The sequence below is a fragment of the Tupaia chinensis genome, unplaced genomic scaffold, assembly GCF_000334495.1.
Source record: "Tupaia chinensis unplaced genomic scaffold, TupChi_1.0 Scaffold000187_1, whole genome shotgun sequence".
Lineage (NCBI taxonomy): Eukaryota > Metazoa > Chordata > Mammalia > Scandentia > Tupaiidae > Tupaia > Tupaia belangeri.
In genome coordinates, this window is record NW_006159662.1 from 5,949,550 (window position 1) to 5,968,519 (window position 18,970).

At 43.5% G+C, this 18,970-nt stretch overlaps 1 protein-coding gene across 9 annotated transcripts in view; it reads left to right on the plus strand.

Annotated features, from left to right (window-relative positions):
* Nucleotides 1-18,970, plus strand: part of MARCHF10 (membrane associated ring-CH-type finger 10) — a 104,514-nt gene that overhangs the window by 9,530 nt on the left and 76,014 nt on the right. For all 9 annotated transcript variants that reach the window (XM_006146820.1, XM_006146822.1, XM_006146819.1 and 6 more), the window contains exon 3: nt 10,928-11,047. In XM_006146820.1, the coding sequence (XP_006146882.1) occupies nt 10,928-11,047 (120 nt within the window). The remainder of the gene's footprint in view (nt 1-10,927; nt 11,048-18,970) is intronic.

Genomic DNA, 18,970 nt, shown 5'->3' on the forward strand with positions numbered 1-18,970 from the left:
AATTAGTAATGAAACTATGATAAAAATTAAGGAGAGAGATGGGGCCGGCAGGTGGTGTGGTGGTTGGGGACACTGGACTCCCACATGACTGACCACGGTTGGAGTTCCAGACCTGGCAGCTTGCGTTCTCTCTCTCTCTCTCTCTCTCTCTGTCCCTCTCTGGTCAAATTAAGACAGATAAATAATGTTAAATAAAATGATTCTTTAAAAAAAAAAAAATTTGAGGAAAGAGATGATGGTGACTTGGACCAGGGTGGTAGGAGTGGGTGAGCGAGATGTCCCGACCCAGGAAGCAGAAGTGGAACAGACGTCTTGCTGATAGATGGAGAGGCGGAGTGAGGGAAAGAAATGCATGGAGGATGACTCACCTCGACACATTTACTTGTCCATCAGCTCCCTCTGTTGTCATCGCTATTCTAAACCTTTCCAAACCTCCAGCCCCCATGCCTTCAACGTAGACTTCCCCCTCTTATTTCCCACACACTCAAAGCTAAACCAAGAACCCTAGGCCAGCAAGTGGGAGTCCCCTCAAATGCCTTCTCTTCCAGGTCATGCTCCACACCTATCTAGCTCTCAAGTCTTGGAGGTTGATGTGACCCTCTTTCTGCTGGTGTCCAGCCTGAGAACTTGGTCCATATCCCGCAGCTCTCCTGCCCGGCCCATCCTGGACTTGCTATCTGAGTCTCTGACCCTTCCCTTTCTCGTACTTGCTCAGGCTACAAACATGCTCAAATCTCTCCCATGGTAAGAACAAAGGAACAAAGCTTTGGGTGGCCAATGTGTCCTTCTGTAGCCTGGACTTGACTCCTTCCTGTCTTGTCCCAGGGGTCCCCAAATAGTCAGCTGTATCTCTGTGTCCTCCTCCTGCCCTCCCATTTATCCCTAACTTGCATCCTGGCTGTCACCTCCCCTCCCTGAGGTCAGTAGCCTAAGTTCATTGGACACCTTTTCAGTCTTTGTTTTCTGAAACTTTATTTGCATTTGACCTTCCTTTATTCTTGGGACAGTATGCCTTCAGCTTTCTGACATCACAGTCCCCTGACTTTCCTCCTGTTTCTGTCATGTTTTCCATTTTCTATGTCCTCTTCTCTCTGCCCTTCAACTCTTCGTTTTCCGGGGGTTCCATCCTTAGTTCATGTTCCCGCTAATTCCCAGCCTCTGTGGCTCATCTTCTCCTGTTCTCTGTTTTTGTTTGTTTTGTTTTATTTGTAGGTTTTTGCCATAGGGTGCAGGTGCTCGCTGGAGAGAAAGAGAGGGAAAGTGAGAAATCACCCCCTAGAGGACGATGGCCATGTCATAATCCCTTCTCCTGGGATTTTGGGTACACATGCACATGAGCCATGCAACATGATTTTCAAGCTGCCGGGTCTAGGACTGCGATCTGCCATGTGGAGTCCGGCACCTTACTGACCGCACCTTACTGAGCACACCTTACTGACTACACCATCTAACCACTACTTTATACTTATGTCTCATAATTCTGGTGAGTGTCCCATAGTGCAGACTCACATACATACCTGCTAGTTGGACATTTCCATCTTGATGCCTCGTAGGTATCTTGAATACAACATGTCCACGTTTGTGCCCTATGTGATCATCCCCCTGCCACTCCTCCTGTGAACTAAGCCTTCCCCAACTCCTTCCTCACCCTTCTCACCATAGCCCACCATTTCCAAGTTCTGCCAAGTTTATCCAAGAACTCAGGAACTTGTGCCTCCATTTTTACTCTGTTGCCATCACTGTGGGTCCAGCCTTCATCATTCTTTCCAAGGCAGTGACAGTATCCTTGTAACTGGTCTCCTTGCCTCTAATCTTGTTGTCTTCCAGGTGGTTTTTCTTGAAATCCATCTAAAGTGTATAGTTGATTATGCCATTGGAATACATGACACCCTACAGTTATTTTTTTCATTTAAAGGCAGGTCCAAGATCCACGAACCTCAGCAAGACCAACCTAAACCATAACCATGTCTCTAACCCCTTCTCTCCCTTCTTTATTCTCCTCTCTTGACAAGAATGATAAGGATCATAAATTTCAAACCAAAGGTCTTTTTTTATAAAAACTCCTTTACCGAGTTCTGATTTACATATTATAAAATCCAACCTATTTTAGTGTGCAACTTAAAGATCCTTCATGAATTTCCCAAGTTTACAGCTGTAACTTTCACCAGTTTTAGTGCCTCTCCATCGTCCCATTACCATAGTACCCTTTTTATACCTCCTGCACAGAGCTCATGAAATTGTATTGCAGTTGACTCCTGTCACTTCCCGTCAAACTAGGCCATAACTGTTGCTCCTTTTTTGTTTGTTCGTTTGTTTGTTTTTGGATTAAGTGTGTACACTCACTGGAGAGGAACAGAGAGACAGTAAGAGGGAAAGTGAGAAATTACCCTCTGGGGGGAATGGCCACGCCACAGTCCCTTCTCTTCCATTCTCCTCTTGGGATTTTGGGCACACATGCATAGAGGCCTGGCATGATGTTTAGGTGGGCCCAGGACTTGAACTGCCATTGGCCATGTGGGAGTCCCCAACAATGTAATGACTGCACTACCTGCTGGCCCTAGGTCATAGCTTTTTTTTGAGAGAGAGAGAGAGAGAGATTTTTGCTGTACATGTACTCACCAGAGACCCAGAGAGACAGAGAGGCAGAAAGTGAGAAATCACCCCCTAGATGGGACAAATCATAGCTTTTTAAGGGTTGGGACTGAGTCTTACTCTTCTATGTTGAGCTAAATGCCTTGTCATTCATCAAAGCTGGTGTAACCTACTTCACCAATTCTGCTTGTCAGACTTATACCCTCAGATTATTCACTATTCCTAAAAATCAAATTCATTCTCATTGAGCATTTTCAAAACCACTCACCACAAGGTCTGCAAAAAAACAAATATAGTTGTCTTTAAGATGTCCTATGTATTGTTGAAGTAAGAATATAACGACACACAGTGAATACTTTGGAGGGGAGAGCAGTGATTTTTTTTTTTAGTTGTATTATTTCATCTATCTCTTGCCTTATTCCAGAAAGGATTTAAATTGGCACTACTTTATACTTATGTCTCATAATTCTGGTGAGTGTCCCATAGTGCAGACTCACATACATACCTGCTAGTTGGACATTTCCATCTTGATGCCTCGTAGGTATCTTGAATACAACATGTCCACGTTTGTGCCCTATGTGATCATCCCCCTGCCACTCCTCCTGTGAACTAAGCCTTCCCCAACTCCTTCCTCACCCTTCTCACCATAGCCCACCATTTCCAAGTTCTGCCAAGTTTATCCAAGAACTCAGGAACTTGTGCCTCCATTTTTACTCTGTTGCCATCACTGTGGGTCCAGCCTTCATCATTCTTTCCAAGGCAGTGACAGTATCCTTGTAACTGGTCTCCTTGCCTCTAATCTTGTTGTCTTCCAGGTGGTTTTTCTTGAAATCCATCTAAAGTGTATAGTTGATTATGCCATTGGAATACATGACACCCTACAGTTATTTTTTTCATTTAAAGGCAGGTCCAAGATCCACGAACCTCAGCAAGACCAACCTAAACCATAACCATGTCTCTAACCCCTTCTCTCCCTTCTTTATTCTCCTCTCTTGACAAGAATGATAAGGATCATAAATTTCAAACCAAAGGTCTTTTTTTATAAAAACTCCTTTACCGAGTTCTGATTTACATATTATAAAATCCAACCTATTTTAGTGTGCAACTTAAAGATCCTTCATGAATTTCCCAAGTTTACAGCTGTAACTTTCACCAGTTTTAGTGCCTCTCCATCGTCCCATTACCATAGTACCCTTTTTATACCTCCTGCACAGAGCTCATGAAATTGTATTGCAGTTGACTCCTGTCACTTCCCGTCAAACTAGGCCATAACTGTTGCTCCTTTTTTGTTTGTTCGTTTGTTTGTTTTTGGATTAAGTGTGTACACTCACTGGAGAGGAACAGAGAGACAGTAAGAGGGAAAGTGAGAAATTACCCTCTGGGGGGAATGGCCACGCCACAGTCCCTTCTCTTCCATTCTCCTCTTGGGATTTTGGGCACACATGCATAGAGGCCTGGCATGATGTTTAGGTGGGCCCAGGACTTGAACTGCCATTGGCCATGTGGGAGTCCCCAACAATGTAATGACTGCACTACCTGCTGGCCCTAGGTCATAGCTTTTTTTTGAGAGAGAGAGAGAGAGAGATTTTTGCTGTACATGTACTCACCAGAGACCCAGAGAGACAGAGAGGCAGAAAGTGAGAAATCACCCCCTAGATGGGACAAATCATAGCTTTTTAAGGGTTGGGACTGAGTCTTACTCTTCTATGTTGAGCTAAATGCCTTGTCATTCATCAAAGCTGGTGTAACCTACTTCACCAATTCTGCTTGTCAGACTTATACCCTCAGATTATTCACTATTCCTAAAAATCAAATTCATTCTCATTGAGCATTTTCAAAACCACTCACCACAAGGTCTGCAAAAAAACAAATATAGTTGTCTTTAAGATGTCCTATGTATTGTTGAAGTAAGAATATAACGACACACAGTGAATACTTTGTAGGGGAGAGCAGTGATTTTTTTTTTTAGTTGTATTATTTCATCTATCTCTTGCCTTATTCCAGAAAGGATTTAAATTGGTGATTTAAGAATCAACTGCATGGGGGCCAGCAGGTGGCATAGTGATTAAGGCACTGGACTCCCAGGTGGCTAACTGCAGTTCGAGTCCTGGACCTGGTGGCTGGAAACTCACGCTGGGCCTATGTGTATGTAAGCCCAAAATTCTGAGAGGTGAATGGAAGAATAGGGATTGAGGCATGGCCATTCCCCCAGGGAGTGATTTCTCCCTTTCTGTCTCTCTCTCTTTTCACAGGGCACACATGTCCTAAAGCAAAAATCTAAAATAAATAAATAAATAAATAAAAATAAAAAATAATCAATTGCACAAGTTTTATCACTCCTCAATAACTCGGTCCACATATGGCCTATATGTGTTTAGATAATTTACTAAGGTAAATTAGGTGAATATTGATATCCTGGATCATTGATAAACTGGGCCAGTTAATTTTTATGGAAATCCCAACTTATACTCACAGAACATTGACCTGGAGGGAATACCAGGGATTCTCATTTCAGGGTGTACACATCATCTATGACTTCATAACTAGAGATGACTCCTGAATTGTATCCATTTGCCACATCATCCTTCCTATGCTTGACTCGCCTCTTGTGAACTGGCGGCTCAAATTGAAGCCCTTAGAAACGTCCTATGTAAACTCTTCCTGCTTCGTCCTAAAATATGCTAAGGATTGTTGTATACCAAATTAGCAGTGTCTTTACAGGTCCAGTGCTAGCAGGAAGACAGGAGGAATAAACCCACCCTGAGTTATTTTGATACTACCCCTTTTAGTGGTTGGGTGGGACCCTTTCGAGAAAACAAGAGGAAATAAACATCTATTTGGCATATTGCATGCTATTTCAGAATCTGGTAACTCGTGTATAATTATATGCCATCTCAGAATTCAGCCCTATTTCTTTAAGAGTGTTCATGCAGCATAACTTTTTTTTTTCTTTTTTTGGTCAAAGGTGTTTATGTAACTGGAGGCAGAATTTAGCCATTAACGTCCACTGGAAAGCTGGAGGGAAAGCTTACACTTGGCATTTCAGAATGATTTTCTATAATCTATTAAATGAGTTCAGATTGGTTTCATCTCATGCCACTTATTCATTTCAATTCTTTCAAGTGTGAATCAGAAAACTAAACATGATGATATCAATTTGTTCAAGGGCATGATTAGTGACTTTGTGTCAGGTGGTGAGGGCTTGGGGCTGTCCACTCCGGGAGCTGGAATGGAGATCATTCAGCTGCCCTTCCTGTAGGAGTCAGGGCGGGGATTCTCTTCCCAGCTCACCTTGGAGGTCCATGTTGCCATACTCTTCACAGCCAAAACAGGAAAATAAACCAGCTCGAGAAGAGTATCATACCAAGCTGGTTTTTTTTTTTAAAGAATTATTTTATGTAGCTTTTATTTATTTTAATTTGACTAGAGAGGGACAGAGTGAGAGAGAGGAAAAGGGAAAGTGAGGAAGCAAGTCGCCAAGCCCAGGACTTGAACTGTGGTCGACCGTGTGGGTGTACAACACCCTTAACCGTCACACCATCCTCCAGCCCCCAAACTGGTTTATACCCTTGCTTTCTTAATATCTTAAAAACAATTAACTTTAACAATGTTGCCATCGACAATCCAGCCCCCAGACTCTGGGTTATGCACATGAGATCGTAAGGAAAAACACCTGGACCACTGAAGGCAGAGGCAACTCCCACTTCCCAAATGCTTCCCAAGCTAGAGCGCAGGCACCATTGTTGACTGAGTTGTAACACCGAGTCGCTGTGATGATGACTTCCTCCCCGATTGTGAGTCCAGGAGTGTTTCCGTGACACATGGCTTTAAGTCACTAGGAGCGAGTGATGAGTAGGAGGGAGCAGACTGATAATAGAAGAGACAAAAGAAACTCTGAGCACAACTGTGGATTCAGAAAGCTGCAGTGCCATAGAAAAACTGACCCTGATGCCTGAGAGCCAGGCTCCTTAGCTGGCCTACTGGGGGGATCTGGGAGCTTGGGAAACAGCACTCAACTTCCAAAGTGGAAAAACACGGATGAAGCTCACGCCCAGATGGAAAAGTTCTGATCAGAGTCATATGCTTTGACACAGGTTTAGAAATGGGATTGAGGGACCAGCAGTTGGCGTAATGGCTGTGTTGCTGGACTCCCATGTAGTTGACCACAGTTCGAGTCCCAGACCTGGTGGCTTAAACACACACCGGACATGTGTGCGTGTATGCCCAAGATCCCGAGAGGAGAATGGAAGAGAAGGGATTGCTGGGTGGCCATCCCCCCTGAGGGATGATTTCTCACTTTCTGTTTCTCTACCTATCTGTCTTTCTGGCGAGCACACGTACCCTCTAGCAAAAACCTCTCCAAAAAAGAAAGAAATGGGATTGAAAACAGCAGTCAAAAGCCCAATGATGGTGGTGGTGGTGGGTGTCTTTTACTGAGCATTGCCTGTGGGCCAGCCCCTCTGCCACCTTAGTACCCACAGTCCCCCATGCTCTCCTCCTCACCGTCTTACAGCACAGGGACACGTCTCTCTTACAGATGAGGGAAGCAAGAATCAATGGAGTTAGTCAGCCTGCCCAAGGTCACGATGCTAGAAAGCACAGAGCTGGGGTTTGTCGAGTTTACCAGGATTGAGTTCCAGTGAGTCACAAACCCCACGTCATCCCCCACAGGCAACTCTGCACATCCTGCCTCGTTTTTTTGCCCCCACAGTGGCAGCTTCAGCACAGAAGGCAGCCTGACTGCGTGTGCTGCACTCAGAGGGGTGGGCTGGTGGCAGAGGGGGCGACACCAAAGGAGAAGGGAAGGAGGAGGCCCTGACTGTCTCTGGAAGGAAGAAATAAAAAGTTACCTGAAGCCTTCAATCTCAAGACCGCCCTCGGCCATTTTTGCTTCCTGATCAGACACTTAGAGCCATAGAAATACTGATGTGTAGAACTGAAAGGACTCTTTCAAAAGTCCAGGGTAAGAGGAGCCACTGGTGGTTGTGAATTACAACTCGGCGACTTCTCCTCCTCTGCCTGAAACAACAACAACGACAACAAAACTCGTTCACGTTAGCAAACACATCTAACCCCCCACCCACCAGGGGAGTGGGGGGAGCATGGCTAGGCTTGTGCTATTTCTAGGACTAGGAGTCTGGATTTAGCTCTGTCCCCAAGTTCCTTTTCAGCAAAGCTGTAACTTCAGTGGTTGATGTACACAGAAAGATTGCTCAGTCTTACCAACGTAAAAATTAGCAAGTCCCTACCTTGCCACCGGTTGGTTCTCCTGCTCCTCTACTAGAGGAGGAAAAAGGAACCAGAGGAGAAAAAAAAAATTTTTTTTTTCAATATTACTAACCAATCTACTCCTCCTCCCCTTTTGGTAAAGAAATATTTAAGACGTATGCATTCCTGGAGAGAATTTTCAAAAAACACTCAGCCCACAAGAATTCTGTTCATCCCACAAAATCTGCCTTGGTCCTGTGTGCATTTGCTAACACGGGCGCCTCCACTTTCAGCCCATCAGCATTTTCTTCTTTTGCCTTTAATATCAGTCAGTTAGGATGACCCACAGACTCTGCATTTGGAAACGCCACTCAACACCACAGCTCCTCCCAAACGGGGGCTCCCATCTGAGGTCGGTGTACAAAGAACAAAGAAAAGAGGCACACATTAAGTTCTCCAGCTGACTCCTTTTAAGTGTACCTTGCTTGCTTGCTTGCTTGCTTTCTCCCGCCAAAGGGTGTGTGCACTCGCTGGAGAGAGACAGAGAAAGTGAAAAAGCACTCTTTCTGCTGGGGAATGGTCATGCTGCAATCCCTTCTCTATCTGTCTCTCTCGTCATGATTTTGGGCATCCACACACATGTGCCTGGCGTGTTTTTCAAGCCACCAGTCCAGAACTCTAACCATGGCAGTTGGTAATGTGGGATCCAACCATCTTCACCACCACACCACCAACTGCCCCTATTTGGTGCTTTTTTGTTTAATTTATTTATTATAGTTGCTGTCTAGTATTCCTGGGATTTTCTTGCTTAAATTTTTTTAATGATAGTATATGCATGTATGCGTGCACACACAGGAGAGAGAGAAGCATCTCCCTGACAGTGTCTTGTCATGTCTCAAGCTCCTTTCTCCAGTCCTCCAGCACCTGGGGATCCTGGGCACCTGAGCACACACATCTGCTATGTTTTCCGGCCAACTCAGGGGTCCAAACTTGTGGTTGGCCGTATGGCTTCCAGATCGCTGGGCACTGCCTTACTGCTGTCACAGTGGCTGGGCCTCTTGCTGAAATGACTAAAACAAGCACTGCCCAGTATTCATTACAGTGGCTTACTGTCTACATGGCATAATTTTTGAAAAGGGGACGAAGTGTGATATAGAAAAAAACAATCATTTGAGAGTACTCTCCCTTTCCCAAGCAAGGTGGGGGAGGACTATATCTCCCTGCAGGGCATCCAGGTTCCACTTGCTGCAGGTGACCATCTGGCTGTTGAGGACAAGCCCGGCCAGGGCTCGCCAGCAGTCCCCATGTGACCAGCCGTTCCAAGTGGTAAATGTTTGTTAGCGTCAGGTCACTTCTGTTCTTCACCCGGATCATAATATTAGGCTCTCCACGTGGCACAAAATTCCAGTAAAATCTCCGCATTACGAAAGGAGATGCTTTTTCTAACAGAGGGGGACAAGTGCTAAAGAAATCTTTCTCTTCCAGCCAGGAAGGGGAGAGTCAGGACTCTTTTAGAAATAGTAATGCTTGCCTTTACACTGCTTTTTTTTTTTTTTTTTTTTTTACTATGACAGTGGATAATTTGGCTTGAGTATAATTTGTCAAAGGTGAATTGGGTCACTGTATCTACAACTATGGAAACACTTGAAGTTTTACTATTTTGGGGTACTTAAAATGTCTGTTCCAATGTTTACAGCATATGATATCCTCAGGTTTGTTCAGTCCTAGTACTAAAGAAGTTTTTTTGTTTGCCTTTTTTTTTTTTTTTGGTCAGTGGTGTGTATTCTTGTCAGAGAGAGAGAGAGAGAGAGAGAGAAAGAGAGCTCTCCAACAGGGCATGGTCACATTGCAATCTTTTTTCCACCATTTCTCTGTCCCATCTGTCAGGGTTTGGGGCATGCATGCACGCATGTGTGCCTGGCATGTTTTCCAAGTTGCCAGCACTGGGAGTCTGACCGTGGTGAACCATGTGGGATCTGACTCCCCATGCACAGGGTTTAATCATTGTGCTAAGGGCCAGCCCTAGAGAAGAAATATTTTGGTACTAGAGTCTATCTTAATTTTGTTAAGAAAAATGGAAACATTGCTTATGCTAGTTATTATATTTTCATTAATTTGCATTTAGGGATTGATATTTTCCTCTGAAGCAAAAATGCAATTCAGCTAACATTAAATGCTAGGTACTGGGGGATTCAAGAGATAAGAGATAATCTTCACTCTCAGTATTCTTGCCGATTAACAGGAGAAACAGGCTCAAAAACAAAACAAAATGGCTAACTACAATAGGGGGAAAATATTGCATAATTCAAGCTATGTATAAAGGAGCAATTGAGGCCAGCAGATGGTGTGGAGGTTGAGGCAGCTAAATCCCACAGGGCCAGCTGTGCAGTTCAAGCTCTGGACCCAGTGGCTTGAAAATTGTTCTGGTTCATGTGTGCTTGACCAAAATCCTGAGAGGAGAATGGAAGAGAAGGGATTGTGGTGTGGTCATCTCTCAGGGGGATGATTTTTCACTTCCCCCCTCTCTCTTTCCCCCCCCCCCCCCCCAGCGAGTGCACGTGCTCTATAGAAAAAAAAAAAAGTAATCAACTCAGTCTGGGAAAGATTAGTAAGGCAGAAAAAATTAAAGAGAAGCAAGACCCCATGAGCAGGCTCTTTAGTAAATCAGGATTTGCCAAGAGAACTTCTTATGGAGCGTATTCAAATGGAGGGAGCAGCATGTGCTGAAGCTCTGACATATGAAAATTCTTATCCTATCATGAGGTCGTCCCAGTAGGGTCAGAGGGAGGAGCTATGAAGAGAACAAGACTGGAAGGAGGGGTTAATAAGGCGTGTTAGGTACACCTTCCTTGAGAAGGCAATTGTTAGGTAAACCCTTGATGAAATGCCTCCTATATGCTTATTGTTTGATTTTATTAAAACAATGTCTAACATTTTTGGCCTGGGATTTGGGGCAAAGGGAAGAGAAAGTGACACCTAGTCTTTCCACTTGGTAACAGGTGTCCAAGAAACACTTTGAGATGTATATCATTTATTTCATGCTCCTCCCAATTGGAATTAAGCATAAAGGTACCAAAGCTACTCATAGACCTAAGACAAAGAAACTTTTTTTTTTTTTAATGTCCAGGCTTGTTTGAGACGACAAGAACCTAGAAGAGATTCAAATGAGAAGAAACGAGATCAACTTCAGGGGCAAGAGACAAATATTGAGAGATCCAGATTTTCAAGTGGATCATCTTCTAGACAGGTATGGGAAAATCTGGGAGATATTCTCCCACTGCTGTGTGTGTGTGTGTGTGAGAGAGAGAGAGAGAGAGAGACTTAAGAAAAAACTGATTCAAAAAGATGTTGCAGAATCCTAAAGGTCAAGGCAAGGAGAGACAGGAGCAAGAGGCCAGGGCTGAGCCAGGCACTCCCATCCTGGACACCATCCCTGCTGCTCCTGAGCTGCATGACCTTCCCACTTCCCATTGGTTAGAGTTTTTTCCTGTAGAGAAAGTTCTGACCTAAATAGTCTGTGAGAGGCACCATCCAGGGTCAGAAAAGTTGTGTGTGTGTGTGTGTGTGTGTGTGTGTGTGTGTGTGTGTATATACACACATATATATGTTAAATATATACATATATATACATGTTAAATATCATGTAATAATTGTATATATTTGTGGAGATACAATGTGATTTTTTAATACAAGAATGTAATATGTGATGATTAAATCAGGATGATTAATATCCCTATCGTCTTAGCCACTGTTATTACTTTGTGTTGGCAACATTCAAAATCCTTTTTTTATTTATTCTAAAGTCTATAGTAATTTACTGTTAACTATATTTTCCCAACTGTATTATATAACACTAGAAATTGTTCTTCCTAACTGTCTATAATTTTGTTTCCCTTTGTCAACATCCTTTTGACTCCTCCTCTCATCCTTCCCAATTTCTAGTAGTCTTCCATTTTCTCTCTACATAAGAGGTTGTTTTTCTTTTTTTTAATTGCCACATATGAAGGACAACATGTGGTATTTTTCTTTCTGTGCCTGGCTTATCTTATTACCATAATGTCCTCCAGGCTCACCCATTTAATCTCAAATGACAAGATATTCTTTTTAGTGACTGAATAGTATACATATATAATATATGTGCTATATGTATATGTAATATATGTGCTATATGTGGATATATATATATGTATATATGTGATATATACGTATATATACAGCACCTTTCCCCTGCCTCTTCATCTGTTGGCAGACAGTTAGGTTGATTCCATATCTTGGCTACTGTGCGTAGCGCAGCAGTAAACATCAGGATCCAGAGATCTTTACAACACACTGATTTCCTTTCCTTTGGACATAGGCCTTGCAATGGAATGGCTGGGCCACTGGAATCTTTGAGTTTAAGAGTTGGAGACACAGGGCCTTCTCAAGCATAGCATCATCTCTGTGGCTTATGACTGGACCTGTTCCATTGTTGGGTCTAGTTTTCATTTCAAACAAAGGGAGGGAGTAAAATGCAGTCATAATTACATCCTGCAATCATTGGTACTTATTTAAACATGTCTGTCTGGGATGATAACTACAAGAAGAGCAATATACTGGATTGTTGGAAAAGTTGTGACACATTTTGCATAGAAAAAAGTCATGACTTTTCCAACCACCCAATAATATTATAGCAATATGATGATGATAATAATAGCAGTAGCAGTCATTATTATTTGCATGTTGACAACACTTCAGGCACTGGCTCTCACCTACCTATGTGAGAGACACCTATGTGTATGTAGATAAATATAGATATTTCTACAGACATCTACCTATATCCATTTATATATGTATACATATATATGTATGCATAGGTCTAATTGCTCCATTTTACAGATGAGAAATTGGGTCTTAGAGTAGTGAAGGAACTTCACCTAAGATTTCACAGCCAGTATGTGATGGGGCTCAGATTTTATTCCCGGCAGTCTGACCCCAGAAGAAGTGCTCTGAACCAATAAACCATAGGGCCATATTTCATGTGTAAGATCTTATCTGTCTAAGAATTTTACTTATCCTAAGTAAGAGCTAAATACCACAAGCTGCATTCAATGCTGGTTGTTAGCATAGTGAACTGATTTAAGATGAGTAATATGCTTTGTATGAATTCTTATTTAATATTTTATGCTTGAAATATATTCTAGAGGAGGGACTCTATTTCCTATCAGTGGTGTGGATCCCTGAGATAGATCCTGAATACCTGATATCAATCAAGTTCTTGTTGGGATTTCTTCTTTAATCTAGGATGTTCACACTGCGGTTATTTAATGTTCAAAGGGCACCTTAAAAACATCAATGATTGATGTTTATGGATGTAGTCGTATCCCTGAGAGAGATATATACTCCCTATTAAGGAATATAAAATCACACAATAAAATATCCCACCTAGAGTCTGAAGGTGAAAGAGGCTATCTCACAATATTGGCAACACTGAGAACATGTTGCCTGAATCTTTTCCTCTTACTTGAATCTTTTCCTCTTACTATATATAATGTCTGCTGCTGATTAAACTTAGGGAATGAGATTAACCCCCAAATTAAATGTAGTTTGGCTGGAACAACACATTTTTAACATTCAGGCAAATTCTCACATTTATACACTTAGAAACAGAAATCAAGGACATAAAAAATGTAATGTAATTTAAGTCAAACGGTAGCATATAGAAATCTTCCTAGATTGGAACTGCCAAACAAACGGCAGCCGGGCTCTTGTTCTCATGGGGTCTCAGTGCAAAGTCACAGCCCTTTTCTTTGGTGGTGCTCCTGCATCTGAGGTACTCAGTTTTATACTTCTCTCCACAACTTTGGGGGACAAGCTGGTGTCAGAGTCCTGAGGTTTCCTTCTTAAGGCTGCAAAAATTATTTATTCTTTAAGTCATCCTTCTAAAACACTCTTATCACTTCCTAAACAGGACATAGTAGTACCTATAAAGGTAATTATGTAGGACTGGCCTCATAACCTGGAGGTTAAGGGAGCCAGATCCCACGTGGCCAACTGTGGTTTGAATCTTACCCTGTGACTGGAAAAACATACCAGACACTTGTGCTTTCATGCCGAAGATCCCAACAGGATGGAGAAATGAAAGAGAAGAGATAATGTTGTGACCACACCCTACTGGGGGTGCTTTTTCCCTCCCTCTCTCTCATGGCAAGCGCACATGCCTTCTGAAATTAAAAAGAAGTTATCATGGGCACCAGCAGGTAGCATGGTGGTTAAGGTGCTGGACTCCCACATTGCCGACTATGGTTCAAGTCACAGACCTGGTAGCTTGCTTTCTTTCTCTCTCTCTTTCTCTCTCTCTTTCTTTCTGTTTCTCTCTCTCTCTCTCTCTGGTGAGGGCATGTGCCCTATAACAAATTTTAAAATAACAATAAATAATAAATTAAATAATTCTTTTTTAAAGGTAATTATGTAAAATAACTTCTATAGTAACAGATAATATGGATCTCATCTTCCAACTCTTACTTTTATCATTCTTTTATACCCAACACAAATTAAAGCCCAAAATATACAGTAAAATGCATGAAACAGGCCATTTCTATGCTAATCTACAAGGACAGGATGTTTCGTGTTTGCACTATGTCACTGTACCTCGTGTGTCAGAGAACAGAAAATGCTGCTTACAGAATCTCCATTTATTCCAGATAATGATATCACAAGGGTTTGGGCCTTGATTGGACAAGTGCCTTCAAGTCCCCATTTTCTCTATCAGAAAGAGCAACAAAATCAGGATTTTCCACAATGAAACTCACCCCTATTTTGCTCTCTGCATAACAGATAGTCTTCAGGGGATACCGAAGGATTTGACTCTGGGCACAAAAGCAGGAAGGGTGAGGGGAGAGGAAATGTCCACCCTCCACAATCATCTGACGTATGTGCTCATATGCCACCCTGCCTGGCTCAGTCCTTTAACTTTTCTTGGTACAAACAAAGCCAGAAATCCCTTATAAGATTCAAGCCAAATAAGAAATCTTCAAACACTACCATCATGAGCTGTGTGGAGACCCCTACCCAAATATCTATCAAAAATCTGTTGGTTCTTTTCTTTGTTCTTTTTTTTTTTTTTTTTTTTTTTTTTCAGTTTGCTATATATAGAGAGAAAGTGAGAAATTACCCCCAGAGGGGATGGCCATGCTGCATGTTGCAGTCCCTTCTCCTCCATTCTCCTTTTGGGGTTTGGGGCATGCACCCAGCATGATTTTTCAAGCCAACGGGTCTGGGACTCAAATTACCCAGCTGGTCACGTGGGATATAGCCATCTTAACCTCTGCACCACCTGCCGGCCCAACACCCAGTATGTTTTCAAGCTGCCTGGGTCAGGACTCAAACTGCAGTCAGCCATGTGTGGTCTGGCTCCCTTAACTATTGCACTGTGGTCTTGAACTTTCAGAGTGTGGGTCTGCCCTCTTGTAGCTCAAGTCCTGGGGGGATGCAGGTCTTATTAAACTTCTTTGCAAATGGTCCACAATGCCATGAAGTTCCTGGAGCTAGTCTCCCAGAGGAGTCTGTGAGCAAGGAAGCTGGCACCTCTCAAAGGAGAAGCCAGGCCAGAGAGATACAATTTCCCAAGCTCAGTGTATTGAGCATAGTACATGAATCAGGCCCTAGAGTTGCAACAGCCCCTCCATCAATCAGAAAGGAGTGGAAGAAAGATACAGTTTAGTGGGATGGTATACATTCCTCCCTAGGTGGAAAGTCTCTGAGTAATTTCCTCCTAGAGATTGCTGTGTCTGGGAATTCTTAAGTAACACGTTGCCTCTGATCTGTGAAGGCAGGTTCACTCTCTGATTGAGTGGCTAGTTTGTAAGTGAATTGCTTCACCCAAGAAAATGTTTCCAGTGTTCTGTCCCTATGTAAAGCGTGCCACTACCCAATTTTGACACTTGTATTGCAATTTGCATCACTTGTTCATTTCTTAACCCAGACTCAAATTGTCACAATTTTGATGAGCCTGGAACAAGCGAGGCATTTACCATCAAGTAACAGCTCCAGTGTCAAGCTATCATTTCCAGACACCTGCTTAGCAGTGGGCAGGTCCCCAAACACGGTTAGCCTAGTGGCAGCAGGGCCCAACCTCCTTGCTACAACAACCAGTGGCTCCAACTGCTTGTTGTGCAGAGGTTGTATTCAATCTAAATCCAAGATGAAGCAATACCTGGCAAGCTCGTGCTGAGATGTTTTTTAAAGTGGTACCTCCTAAATACATTCAAGTTACTGACTTGGCATCATAGAAAGCATTTATCAAGGGCCAGCTCTGCCCCTCATTACAGGGTGAATTCAAGCAGACACTTTGCTTCTAAGCACTTCAGTTTCTCATCCAGCAGATACTTATTATTATGCTTATCTTGTGGGATCTTGTGAGCACGAGAGAGACTCGCAAGTGACATACTAATGTTAGATTACATTATAAACTGCCTTGGCATCCAATATACTGTACTTGCAAATGATGCTCTAAAAAATATTAGTGCCAGAACAGGTTCTGGGGCTTCTAGAACCTTCTTTGGCCTCAACCTATCCCCAGACCACATTTCTAAAAAGCTAACCTAAAATACTAATTTAAATGTAGATGCTTCTCAGAGTCACATACAACTATTCAGTCCGATTTGAACTTAACAGGGAAATAAACAGCTCTTCTTGATCAACTATTGAATAGAAGTTGGAGATTTTAGTTAGCTAAAATGCAAAGCAGTCTCTGGTTGTAAGGGAAAAGCAATACCCTTTCTTCCCAGGCACCTGCAAGATAGCTGCTGGCCTGGAGGAGCCTTCTGTCATTGGCAGGGGCACCAGGGTATTCATCCTCTCAGACCTTCACAGAGAAGGGACGGGAGCCCTGCCCCCACCACAGGAGATCATGAAAATGATTAATTAGTTCAGGACATGGGGGGCAGCAGGCTTCTATGAAGAAACACACCATGAGTCCTTCTCATCCTCCAAGATCCCATATCCTTGCTGGAAGGGACGCCATTCCGAATACACAAGCCTCAAGGACTGAGGACCCATTGTCATCGCATTTTCATTGGGAAGAGAGGTGAAGATCATCTCTTGTTTTTCAAGAGCACTGTTTGCTCTGCTAACAGGAATAGGATTATTGTCCTTTCACTGTAGCAACTGAGCAACTAAATATTTAGATTCTAGGCCCCAGCCTTACCTTGGAAGGAGACACAGGCAGTTACTCTTATACCCAGAAGCAGCTGCTGGGCCCCAGGCTCACTCAGTGTGATGTTTACCTCCATGAGGTTACCTGGGTCTCCCAACAAGCAAGGTAAGCTGCAGGAGGGAGGCTGTCACCCAGCATAAACAGTGCAATTACTTTTTCTATGAGAAGCCTCACACCCTTTGGAGAATAGAATAAAAATAACACACCTACAAGTAACTTACAGTGGCTTTAAAAGTCAAAATGTCCATCCATACATGAGAGCAGAAAAAGTCGAGAACCGCACTGCCACTATCCCTTCGTGGCTGTTTACTACATTTGAATTAGTTACAATTGGATTTAAAATTGAGCTCCTTAGTCGCACTAGCCACACTGCACATGTTCGGCAGCCTTGTGTGGTTGGCGGCTGTCATATGGGACCGTGCAGACACGGAACAGTTCCATCACTGCAGAAAGTTCTGTGGGACAGCACTGCTCCAGGTCATAGCCGGATCCAAAACAAAAGACCCTGTGAGCCAGTAACGAGTTTTGTTTCCCAGAAACCGGCCCTGTGTAATCCACAGTACAATGCTTTGCATACTGCAACGCCTAGCAAATGTTAGCTCTAGAAGATACAGCAGTCCCCGAAGGCTGGCTGGCTGGCTTTGCATTTTGTGTTTTTCTACGCCCTGGGTATATTTGCATGCCTCCTTTCATTATCCAGTCCTTCATCCTGTCCTGTCTGTGAAACCATCAGCTTCTCCTCTTTCAAACAGCCCTAGGGGCGTGCTCTCCTTCATCTGTCAGTACCCACTGGTACCCTCAGCAGTGTCAGGAGAGCAGCCGCAGCTTAGGACAAGTTCTGGAAGCTCCTTGAGTCATACCTTTAATTTTCTCTAATTTCTCCTTGTCCATTGTGGAATTTCTTGTGGGTCGGGCCTCCCTCCCTTCTGGCCCCAGGCCTATGTGCCGATGGGGCAGGACACACACAGGCAGGCACGCAGGCACTCATGAGGCCCTAACTGCCAAGGGCCCCACCCAGGGAGCCTGTGAGTCATCTTCTACACCTGGCCGGAGCTGTCACCGCTGCCCTCTTGTCTCTAGCTCAGATCCTGTGCCCTTGAGGTACACCTGGGTAATAACACATCTGCACCCGGCACCTCGAGCCGGAATCGCACGTCAATGGGGAGGGAATGTGCAGCCTCAGTTTGACAGTGCAGAGCTGTGGGAACGTCCTTTAGAGTTTGTTTTCCCTTTTAGCTATTAATCTGTTCACCACAGTATGTCCCACAAGCCCCTTAGACTCCAGATGCTGAATACATCATCATTTCCCCTCAGATTGGTTCCTCTTCCTGAATTTCTTATTTCTGCTCAAGTCAGAATTCCGGAAATTATTTTTGACTCCTCCTCCTCTTCCTTCTGCTTCCCCTCACACTCCACAGCACTTAGGCACCAAAACCTGACTGTCTTATCTCCTCTGTCTTGAATCTGTCCACTTTCACCTCCTTTTGCAGGGTCCTATCTTTTTTCCTCGGGTTTATTGCAAGAGTCATTTCCCTGGCCATTTCACCTTTACTTCATCCCTTCCAGGCAGTCTTCTGGGTTGCTCTAAGTCCCTCTAGAAGCAAATTAGATCATGACACTCCTTCATTAAAAATTCCTTAGGGGGCCAGCAGGTGGAGTGGTAGTTAAAGTGCTGGACTTCCATGTGGCCAACCATGGTTTGTGTCCTGGACCCAGTGGCTTGAAACTCACACCAGGCATGTGTGTTTGCATGTCCAAAATCCCAAGGGGAGAATGGAAGAGAAGGGACTGCGGCATGGCCATCCCCCACGGGGGATGATTTTTCACTTTTTCTCTATTCATCTCTCTCTGACTCTCTGGCAAGCACACACACTCTATAGCCAATCAATCAATCAATCAATCAATCAATCAATAATAATTGTCGGTGGTTTTTCCATTTCCATGGTTTCCAGGGTTTCTCCTAGTAGTCAAGCAGCT